Source organism: Odontesthes bonariensis, chromosome 8 (genome assembly GCF_027942865.1).
Source record: "Odontesthes bonariensis isolate fOdoBon6 chromosome 8, fOdoBon6.hap1, whole genome shotgun sequence".
Classification (NCBI taxonomy): domain Eukaryota; kingdom Metazoa; phylum Chordata; class Actinopteri; order Atheriniformes; family Atherinopsidae; genus Odontesthes; species Odontesthes bonariensis.
In genome coordinates, this window is record NC_134513.1 from 11,557,705 (window position 1) to 11,569,813 (window position 12,109).

The window sequence follows — 12,109 nt, forward strand, 5'->3', positions numbered from 1 at the left end:
TATGTCTCCATCTGCATCAGGATCATCACTGCACTTAGACACAGGCCAACAGTATTTTTTAAATTAGATTTTGTTTTTGGTCATGTTTAATACTCCCGTAGTAAATATCCCCTTTCTATTTTCGCTAAACTCTGACACATTATGGCAAACTTTACAGCATTGATAAATATTAGCAATCATTAGCTAAGGTTGGTAACTCACATGCATATATATTTATACATATATACACATACATAACCTAGATCTTGCTACATGTTCCCACATTTTAAGTTTAAGAGGTTTCTAAACTGCAAGTTGCACTTTAAGAGGTATCTTCAGAATCGTTTTGTCATTAAGTGGCAGCCAATCACATACCCCTCTGTTCTCAGTTTACGAATGAGATGTGACGCAGCAGGCACAGGAAATTAGTCCAAAAAGTAAAGTAAGGAAATGTGTTTTCCAGTCGACAGAACGCCAGGAGGTCTCTTTATGTTTCAGCAATGAAAAAGTTGAATGGATGTGGCAGAAAGCCAACCAGGGGATAAAGATGGGAATGGAATGAAAAATAAATAATTTTGGAATAACTAGATTTTGTTAAAATCAAAAGGACACTGCGACATAACGACAATAGAGCAATAGCAAATGAACAAACCAGATGACAAAGAGAAGTTTCCTCTTTCGTGACTTCTATTCCCTGCCATTTTAGATATTTATGCAATGACCTTTATGAAAGCTGAAACCAGCAGTTGGTCCAATATGAGGTCTGTCAGGAAGGGTTTCCTCTAAATGGGCCAAATAAAAAAAAAATGTGAAAAAGGAAGAAATATCAGACACACATCTTTCAACATGTGGTGATCTTTGACAAAGACAAGGTGGCCTGTGCAGACAAAATCACACAGAGAGGCTTTATCTAGGCTGGGATCTACTGTGGTTTGGAAAATGAGAGGAACTGGGGCGTGAGCACCTAAGGACCTCCAACCTAAACACAGACACGCTCGTTTGGAAATGGGAGCACAAGAGAGCGTGCAGCACAGCTCATACAAAATATAGTAACCAAGCAGAGGACATGCATACACACATTTAGTGAATACATACAGCATATACACAAAGGGAAAGGAGGTTCAATATGAATTCACAAAGCGATTTTTAAAATGCAAACAACTACCAAACCCTTAGACCGACATGCATATATTAATATTGACTTCAATGTGAACACCAGACTAGTTCTCCCTGAATACACACGCATGCAGGTCTTCACAATCTAAGCTTTAACCCAATAAGCATTTTCGCTTATACAGCATAAACTTGTAGAACACTGAGCGCACTCAGCAGCTTTCACCTCTAACACAGTCTCTGGCCCCGGATCCCCCAACACACACCGACAGACACACAACTCCTCTCATGAATGTGTGTTCATACCCATGCCACGTGCCCCTTTACCACACACAGTCTGCTTACACTACCCACCAAACGAACAGATATATTTAAACACATCTACTTATGTGTGCATATGTATTCAACACACTTTAGACACACATGCACACACACTCACACTCTGTTCAGTCTCTGCTTCCCACTTTCTCCCATTACACACGTCCTCTGTCTGCTTTCTTTCACTCGCACATTCTGACTTTCACACATATAACCTGAAGGCACAATGGTCTATGTGAACAGCTGCAGACAGACATGCAAGCACATGCATGTGCTCACACACACATTCAAACGCCATCCCACAGATGCAAAAATTTCATCACACCTTTATTTGCAAGATTCTGTGAGATCTGTGTTTCGGTTTAGTTTGTTCATTGGCATTAAAAATGCCATTACCCATATATTCATAGCTAACTAAAGACTTACAGATGTGGTATACTATATCCAAAAGTTTGGACATCCTGGTCAAAATACCTGTAAATAGAATAGTTGAGAAAGTGAGTAAAAGGTGACCTGATTTCCAAGAGGCCAAAATAAGATTTGTTTAAAATCTACATCCTGTAGCATCCTGTTTTTAGTGAGTATCCCAGCTCGTAGCAGGTTCTGAAATTTCAGTTGTTGTTTTAGGGAATTTATGTTCATTCCTCTTATAAAATGTTGTTGTATCTATTTGATATTTGAGCCTTGCAGTCACTGCTCTGTTGAAATCTGTCTACAGATTTTCAATCGTATTTAGGAAAATATACACTTGAGGATAGCAGCAAGACCTTCAGTTAGTGCCTGTTAAGGCTGTCAATTGTGAATTTTGAGGTTTGTTTAGGATCAAAATCCTGTTGTAAAAGCCATTCTCTTCCGTTTGACACTGACTGCAACACGTGCCCAGAATGGGACCGATTCACCTCCATGCTTAACAGTTGAAAAGGTGTTCTATCCTTAAGGCTTTACATTTCTTTTCCTCTCCTAAAATACCCATACTTGTGGCCAGAATGCTTTATTTTAATTTCATCAAAACAAAGAACTTGCATAAAAATGCACCAGGCTATATGAGATGTTCATTCACAAACTTAAAATGCTAGTTGTGGTGAGGACACAGGAAATATGACAGACCCTTCATATTTGTAATTCTACACCCTTTCAGAGTCTGCTAAATCTTTGTAGCCGTATGCACTCAAACTAGGGCTTACACGTCTGTTTATCAATCCTATGACTGGTTTTCTGAACCTGAAAATGCTTTGCTATCCCTTTATAGCTATCTTCTGCTTTGTCGGCATCACTAATTTTAATTTTCACAGTGAGAGGCAGCTGCTTCGAGGAGCCCAGGACTGCTAACTGTGGGAAGGAGGTTCATGGAGTCAGGGTATTTATAAAGCTTTGAGGGTTACTTCACCTGGCCTTTTTGAATGATGAATGTAAACAGAAGTCTAAGAGTTTGGTTAATGGCATGCAGGAATTTAAATCTCTTTTGCACTCTGTAATAGTACAATTATGAAAAAAAAAAAATCCAACAAACTGATACTGTGTAAAATGTTAAAAAGAGTGTATTGTCTTTCATTTTACACCTTTTAGAGATATTCCACTGTCTAATCTGTTCACTGTGCCACAGATTTTGACCAGGGGTTCTCATGCCTCATTGTTTTCAAATTCACTTCATAAACACACAGTATATCCAAGGATAAGGCCTAAAAATGGCATTCATTCACATGAATTACCATTAATCCCTCTCTCATCCTCCATTATGGAAAATAATCTGTCTCTTGTCTCACAAAACTTCGAGGAGAGAGAGAGAGAGAGGGAGAAAAAGAAGCTGCATTCAAAATTCAAGTGCAATTGTCTATGGAGTACCCTTCACTCCCCCATTCTCCAAACAGGCAGGCATTTTAGCCGCCTACATACCACGCAATAGCGGAATAATGAATCTGCATGAAAGAAAGGCGACAGGGCATTAAATTATGTTTATCTGAATGTGTGTATGTGAGGCTGCCTGAGTGTGTGTTTGAGTGACTTGAAACATAAAAGCCTTGCTGCAGAAAACACTTGACTGAGATTCAACAGACAGATAATATTCCATTAGAATAATGCAGCTCTTTTGAAAAGGGTTTTCTTGCTCACATTTACAACGAACGCTCAACAAGCAGAGGAGTTTTCAATATGTAAAAAACGCATTTGTATCACAAGTTTTACTCGCTTGTAACCTGTTCGTCTGCTCTATTTCAGATGCCGTGGTCTGTTAGAGCATGTAGGTCTGCTAATCACTAAGGAGCTACAACACGGATGTGCTAGAAAAAAAAAAACTGTGGAAAAGAAAATGGCAGCTTTAGAGGTACTAGCGCAGCCAATTGAACACCTTTCAGGCTTGCTTCAGAAACTATACGTACCGGCTGCAATATGTCCAGTGGTTTGGTTAGTCCTCCTAATGCTTTCTTTTTTTCCCTCTGTGTGTGGTGTTGAATACATTTTGCCACTCCCATGATAGCCACGGCCACAAACACAGGTGTCAGGAAAAAAGACCAGACTGCCGCTCCATGGAAATTTGCTGAGAGCTTTGCTTGACAAAGTGTTCAAATATTATCTTAAGCTCAAGGATACCCACACATGCCTCAAAAGTTCACCTCCCCTCTCTGTTTCTCTCTTTGTAAGCACAGTAGCAGGTGTGGGTTGGTTTCCATGGTGACGATCTATACAACACAACCTGGGCCAATGGAGTTGTCATTCAGGTGCAGCCGAGCGACAGCATTGACAGGAAACGTGCTGCCTCACAGCGTTGCCATTAACTCTACAACTGAGGAGCTTCTATATGTGATTTAACTGTGTTGTTTCATGGTTAACTACCACTATAATATGTAGATATGTTAAAGCAGCAATGATATTACTTTGCACACAGTTCAATTTAACATGATTTCCTAATTTTCAGCCACTACTGTAAAAATCATTTCCATTAATACTCTATTCTGTCTCGTGACCACGACTAGTGTATGTTCATGCATAGGATATGTATCAAAGGGTCCAACAAGGAAAACTTGACCACACCCCAAACCCCACTGGCTGAAAAGTTTAAGTACGGGTTGAATTTCACCATTTATTTTCCTCAACCCAAATGCAGGACTTTGTTGTGAACTCGCAACATTCCTTTTTCCCCTGCAGAGAAAAAGACAGAAAGATAGAGTGCGAAGGGATACAGAATAAAAGAACGCGCTGAACTAGGAGATTAGACAGGATAAGAAAAGCAGACAGCAGCAGACTAAAAGATAAAGGCAACAAATACTTGAAATCATGGATAATGACAGCACACTGGGGCGGAAACATGAGCACACATGAAAAATGCTCTCACACAACAAAGGCGGTCGAATATGGAACCGTTTCATTAGTGTATGTCTCCTCCTGTCATTGGACGGCTGGACCACAGACCAGCGCTGTGACCACAGACGGCTCGAGGCCTGGCTGTGCCTGCCGCAGATAGCCCACTCACAAACCGCTAAATGCGCATGTTATAACCAGGATGTAGAGTCTCTCTGGTTCTGGTTCACTCTGAGGAAAACACACACAGGCACAGACACATGCAAATTCGCTTTTGTATGTAGATAAAAATGACCCATGTTAACTCTTTGGACATAACAAACCTGCAAAGTGGAGTGTGTGTGTGCTCATGCACGCACACACACACACACACACACTTGCAGATCATAATATCACTCTTGCAGAGAGAGGAAGATAGTGGTGCCACTAGGCAGTTTGATGAATGAACTTTGAGAGGAACCAGGCTGTGGTTATCGTGGTGATGTCTGGAGCCAGTGCCTGTTAGTGCAGCCTGTCAGCTGTACGGTGTAGCTGAATGTCAGCTCTGCCATTCTATTACAAATTAATGAGGCAAGGCTCCAGATCTCAATGTATCCCAGTCAAAGTGTGACAGCAAACACATTGAAGCAAAAGAGCCACTTAAAGATAAACCCATAGACAAAAACACCCATCTCAGCCGTGTATGGCATTATTTGAGGATCTTGGGTTACAATTGCTTGTAAAATACAGTTTGCATCTCATTAAATGCATTTGCACTAGAAAACATTAATTATATATCGAGCTACTTCTGTCATCTACAACAGGAAAACATTTCAGCAAATTGAGTCCAAAGTTGCAGAATGTTTAAAGCACTGATATTCAAAGTTGTCCTTATTCGCTGTTTACCAGTAAAATTGGTGGAGTTATATTAAAACCACTCACGTTGTCTCTAATTATAATAAATTGCTGCCAATCCTTAGCTGCACCAGTAATGGTCAATCCTGTCTTCCCAAAAAATAGGGGAAAAAATTATTCTCTACTTTCTGCCTGTCCCCTTTCTTTGTCTGTTGTTTTATCGGTTCTTCCATCCGTCTCTCTACAGAGATGTCCCCCTCATTTGTAACACGACTCTGCTCAGATCGAACGTTGCACCCTTTCTCCATCTGACTGACAAGACTTAGCAGGTGGCAGGGCCCATTCATACCCGCAATTCTGCAATCTGCACCATGTTGTAACTCAAGCCTCAAGTCCCAAACACAGATGCAAAGACACAGGATATTTTTCGTATGTGCACTCTCGTACAACGCTTACGTACACACAGACAAAAATGTACATTGAACATAAAAACTTGCTCTGCGCGCACACACAGTAATCGCTGAACAAACGTCAGTTGCTCTGACACTGCCTCGTTCTGTGGTATTTGAGCTCATTGAGATTGTTTTTGATCATTTTTGTTTAAACTGAACTATTCAAAGCAAATAGCAGTGTTTACCAGTGGAAATATGTTGCATTCCAAAACAAAATTCAGAGTGGAAACCACAGACACATGCAAAGGTAAGGTCATGAAACTCACAAATTACATGAAGGGTAACATTAATACACTCGAGCCGCAATTTGCAATGAAAACAAGTGGCAGATTTAATCGCCTTGATGAATGGCCTTTTATTTTGCAAGTGGGGATGTGTCATTGCACAATTATCTGTGAGGCAACGGGTGTTAGCACAAATACGCTCACACACATTCAATTCTACCATCTTTCAACTTGTGGACGAGGGTGGTGGGAGCTTAACAAACTCTGTGGTTAGGTTGTAAGTCAGGGCAAGGAAATGGAAGAAATTCAAGTTCAACATGGGGGCATATCTGAAAAGGAGGCTACGGCAAAACATTGGTTTTTACTACATGTTTTGGAATGTTTCTGTGTGGGAGCAAAGATGAGGGTAGTTCAGTGTGTGGGTGTCCTCCACATAGAGTTGAAAAGAAGGATACACAAAAAAAAAAAGATATGTATCAACTGAGCTGCAATCAAAAGGACAGGAAAAGAAGACACACACAGTCTGCTTGAAGATTGCACTTAGGGTTTGCGGTGTTGAGGTTCCTTGAGAAGCGACTGAGCCACACGAGAGGGAGGAGGGAGAGGAAGAAAAGAACTATGAGAAAGACAGAGGGAGGGAGATGGAGGCTGGCATCTCCAAAGTTGGTGCGTTGTGAGAACACCTTGTAATTATCTACATCCGCTCTGTCAGCCGCAGCCCGCAGAGCGGACAGATACAGCAGAGACAAGCACGGCACTCAGATGCTAATGCACTTATCAAAGAATGATTGGAGAAAAACATAGAAAGACTAAGCAACACACATGTAAATACCAACAAACATGCCAAATGTACATATTTTTTATAGAAAATTAGACACGCCCACATACACACACACTGGCTTATTATGGGGCTCAGGCCAGACTCTTCTAAGTGTGGTTCCATACCAAGTATCTATTTTGAAGGCCAATTTCAGAGTCCTTGATTCTTTCCCAGTTTTACTCTGTCTTTCCTCCTCAGTTCCACCCATCAAGAGTCAGCTGTGATGCATGAAGAGTTCATACGACGGGGCATCATGATTACTCACAGACAGGGTAACTATTAGCTTTTTTTTTTTTAATGTTTTTAAATACTTTTCTCTGACTTCTTTTTATGCAACTCAAACAGGGTGAAGTTTTACAGTTTCTCACATGGCCCTCTTCACTGTTTGTATTACTGAGCTGTATGTGCCGCTGTTGACCTTTAGGGGTCAGTGTTACTCCTGATGGCTGCTTACAAGTATGTTGTGCCCAGATCGTGTTCAGGAATGTGATTGTGTGCCGGCATGCATGCAGTGTTACAGAGTCGTCTTAGGTGTGAGAGATCAATGGATGAAAGCTAAAGTGATGGTTTCATTATGACTGAATTGATCCTTCGTGAAAGTGACTCACTTTTAGTTGTAAGTCAGCTTCCTTTGTTGCAGATCTCATTACACAACATACATGTTTTCATTGGTTGTTCACATATTTGGCAAAATACCGGTATGAGTCACTAAACACAAGTCTCACTCTATTCCTTCCTTATACCTCTTTCTTATTAGTCAATGTGAGAAAAGTTAGTACTATTTTAGTCTCAAGGAGAAGAGAAAATTATTAACTCTTGTGATCATCACTCTGTCCCCGATGAAGCCGCAACCTTTTAGTTGACTGTCTAACTGACCCCACTGGGAAATCATTTACTCTCCTCTGCCAGCTGTCGCTGGAGAGGTCATTTTATCTACCTGTCTCCATTTCTCAGTCGCAAACTGCTCACTCTGCAGTAGTTTGTCTGTCCTTTTCAGAAAATCGCTCACTTCTATGTGATGATCAGTCCCTTGGGGGGTTGTCATCAGCTCTCATTTGAGAACGATTTCATGGGACTCTGCTTGGATGAGATGAGGGGACGCTCTGCCTGCATGCTTCGTGTTTATCTGACTGGCCCAAATCACAGACCCTGCAAGCTGTTGTCTGTCCTGGGAATCCGAATGTGATCGCCCTACTTCAGGGCCCCACTCTGGAGATTTGCTTGTTTGACTGTCCTTCCCAGGAGGATTCCTCCCTGTTGTTTATTTGACTTAATTACTATGCCGGCTTCACACAGGGAGAGGGGATGAGTGACACTTCACTTAACAACCAGCCTCCCTTCCTTTTGCGTCATCTACTGTATGTCTGCCAGCTTAGCCTTCATTAAAAGCAAATCCCGCTCCCCCACCCAACACCACCACCATCCTTCACAATGTGGGTGTTAACTGAGAATTGTCTCCTGACAGATATCCAGAGAGCCGTCCAACACCTGTGGGCCCAAGACACACGAGACGACGGCGAGCAGTGACACACGGAGAAAGTGGCACATGATTCCCTCTCATGCATTTATGCCCCACATTCGCTCACACTCACGCGCATAAAAATGCAGGAAAACAGCAGACTGCAATTTCATTCTAGAAAATTAATTGGCACAATACAAGTTTCTGATCCGTGCGCTCGCGCACGTGCACAAAGCCAGGTGTCTAATTATGTGAGGACACGCAAGGCCTGACACATTTTTTTGCCGCGCTAAAACACACGCGCCGAGACACCACTTACAGTCCAGGGGGAGGAAATCACAAGAGAGGGTGTTGAGTCCTCACACCAAGACGTAGCAAGAACATTCACAAACACACACACGCAAACACTTAACACACAAACTACATAGTTTTTCGCAAACGTTTTTTAAGAACAACACTACGTCTATTGGGAGACAGGCTACCATTTCAGCAGACCTGCTCTCTCAGTTTGATGATGTACATCCCTCACTCATAGTACAGTTAATACGCACTTTGATGCTTGATGACATATCTCTTGTCTTGCACTGTTGTCAGCAATGTGTTCACTTGTCAGACTAAATAGTGAAGAGGATCACAAAAGGGGGCAGGAGGGAACTCTATTCACGTTCTTTAAACAGATGGTCCTGCGTGAAGAAGGGATGACATTTTCTCATCATGCCTATAAGCTTCGCTTCGTGTGAACTGACATGATAGAGCCCAGGGGATATATGACTTGCAGAAGGTAAGTTCAGCTATGATTCTTTCCAGCTTTATTTTCTTCACATGTTGAGTGTATGTCATCACACTTTAAAATCTTCACGATATGCCCACCACACAAAACTGTTAATCACATTTTTATTTTAGATTTGGAACACATGCAATCATACTTATTTGGAAGCTGAAAGGGTGATAAAGGAAAATATACTACCCTCAAAATTATAACTTTCACTCCATCTAAAGAATAAAGCATGTCATATAGCAGGCCTCTAAACATAAGTTATACTAAACGTTTCGTCTAAAGATAGAGAATGGATTAGTGACAAACATCTTAGTCACCACTTCTTCCAGCGCAACATTTGATTCGTCCTCAGAATGGATTAAATCGCCTGAAGAACCAAAGCATCGGGTGATAATCAAACCCATACGGGGATTTTCGACCACATTCATGCTTCAGCTGCAAATCAGCTTGTTCATAAATTTCCAGAGGGTGTGATTTGGTAAACGGGACTAAAATAAAGAATCAAGAGACCACACTTCTAGCCATATACTTTCAGTCAAAAAAATTCCCAAAATATGGCAAAAATGTTGCCAGTTATTTCTGGCCAAGATGAAAAGTCTGCTATTACAAAGAGCCTGATTTAGTATAGGGTGTGAGAGAGGAGACGAGACGGAGAGAGAGAAAGAGGGAGGAGGAGAGGAAGAACCGGCGCTCCGCAGTCTCCCCTCAAAATAACACAGGGTGAGAGAGAATAACATGTTTGCTATATACGTCAAAAAATGTACACGTGCACAATTAAAAAAAAAAAGGACAAGCTCTCTCCCATTCTCTGGTAATACCTGCAAATAGACAATTTAATGCACAAGCGTTAAATCAAAATGCAAATATACTCTCCAACTGTTGGATCCATTTGGGATACAGAAATGAGAAATTGAGAAACCTGCATGGCCCCTTGAAGAAGGGCTCTGTGTCATGACTGAAGCAGACCCCCCTCTTTTCTTTAAAGGTTTTTGGACAGAATACATTAAAATAGAGGCTCTGCTACCTTTTCAGAGCACTTAACAGCGATGTACAGTACTAGCTGAAGTGGACAGCACAAGGGGAAAATTGATACAGGGGCCAATATATACATTTAACTCCAGGCAGGGGCATTTCCACAGCATATGGAAACAATCTGACTATTTGTAAGGAGAATAGTGAATTCTAGGAGACAGGCAGTGTGAGTAAGAGGGAAGGAGTGAGTTAATGGGAGAGGAGGTTAAGGGGAGAGTTAGATTTTGTATGCTGACCAAGAGAGAAGGAGTGGAAGAGCCAAACACAGAGGGAGAAATAGGCTCAGTGAGTAAGAAGAAGAAAAAGGGATATTCAACATGGCAAAGAAAAGATGAAAAGAAAAGCAGAAAAGAGCACCCACAGGCAAGAAAAATAAAACTAGTCCTGGTTAAAAGCAGTAGCTATCATAGCGAGCCGATATAACCTGAAGTCAGGGAGAACAGAGAATGGGCTTACCCTTGTATGACAGCTTTAGTCTGGGTACATTGTGCATGGGCTCAACTCCTCTCCCTGGCTGCACCGCCCCACACAGCAGCACTACAATCCCAAGCAGGTAATCCATGGCGCTGGAGTGCTGCTGGCTGGCCTCCAGACCAGGGGGCACTCACAGCCCGACCCCGAGATGAGTGTCCTCCCTTGAGGTATGCTGAGCCTGGAGAGTCCCTCCACACGAGCTCTGAAAGTAGATGTTCCAGAGAGAGGAGGGAAATCCTGGTTGTGCTCCACAGCTCAGAGTGCAAATTGTTGGGGGAGTTCTGTAGTGTGAAGCCGGTGGTGGGGTGCCATTCACATGGCTCCCGGTGTGGAGGTCCAGACAATTTAGTCCCAATTTAGGCTTATCTGTCCTCCCCCAGGTGAAGGCTCAGCAGTGCTTCAGTTTGGTTTGACTGTGATAAGATGCAGAGGCTGTGTAAAGGTGAATCACAGATCTTATCCACAATAACAAGTCTATCCTTTTCACAGAAATAAAAAAAAAATATATTTTTCTGTCCTCTGGCTTCTTCCTTTTGAGCAGACACTCACAGCAACCCTCTAATCCTTGTGTGCAGCTCCAACAGACGGCGAGAGAGCTACACCATCCACAGGAAGGGAGGGGAGGGGAGGGGAGGGAGAGCAGCTGAGAGAGAGGGAGGGAGTGCTGGAGGGAGGGGGGTATGACTTGAGAGCAGTGATGAGTGGAGTGGATAGGAAGTATTGTGAATGTTCAGGATTTATAGTGTTGACTTATCTGTTCCCGTTTCCCCTTTTTGTTAGTAATCTTTTTTCCCTACTCCTTTATTCCTCATTATATCTTCAAAAGGATTTCCCTTAGGTAACTTTGTAATTTTTGATAGTATGTAATATAAATATGAATGTGTGACTTTCTGTGTGACCCATGGAGTATAGCAAAGAAGGGATTTGGCTACAATGGCACTAGCCACTTGGTAGTAGACCCGTGTTTTAAAGTCTTGAGTTAAACATTTCAGCCATCGCCACATTGACTTTTTGAAACTGGATGTGGGAAGCATATCAATAGGATAACTTCTTGAAAAAAAGATAGTTACACCCAAAAGCATATATTGTTTTACTATCGATTCCTCTCTAAATTGGGCCATAACCTACAAATCCCATGTCTAGAAAAGCTGTGAAGTTTTCTGAGCTGCAACAGAACTTTCTATGTATAATTTGTTTAACACATTGGAAAATGTATTTAATGAAAACAATTAAAAAGTAAAATAATTTCAGTGTCCTCACAACCCAAACAGGGACAGGTTATGGCTATAACTTTGTGTCACACTCAAAGGGTCTGCGAAGGTCTTAGTGCAA

The 12,109-nt window shown here is 41.8% G+C and overlaps 1 protein-coding gene across 1 annotated transcript in view; it reads right to left on the reverse strand.

The window, feature by feature from the left end:
- The window catches only part of sema3aa (sema domain, immunoglobulin domain (Ig), short basic domain, secreted, (semaphorin) 3Aa), a 33,159-nt gene extending 21,817 nt beyond the window's left edge, over positions 1 to 11,342 (reverse strand). The window contains exon 1 of the mRNA XM_075471711.1: positions 10,760 to 11,342. Within this exon, the coding sequence (XP_075327826.1) occupies positions 10,760 to 10,865 (106 nt within the window). The 5' untranslated portion in view covers positions 10,866 to 11,342. The remainder of the gene's footprint in view (positions 1 to 10,759) is intronic.
- Between the last annotated feature and the right edge of the window lie 767 nt (positions 11,343 to 12,109).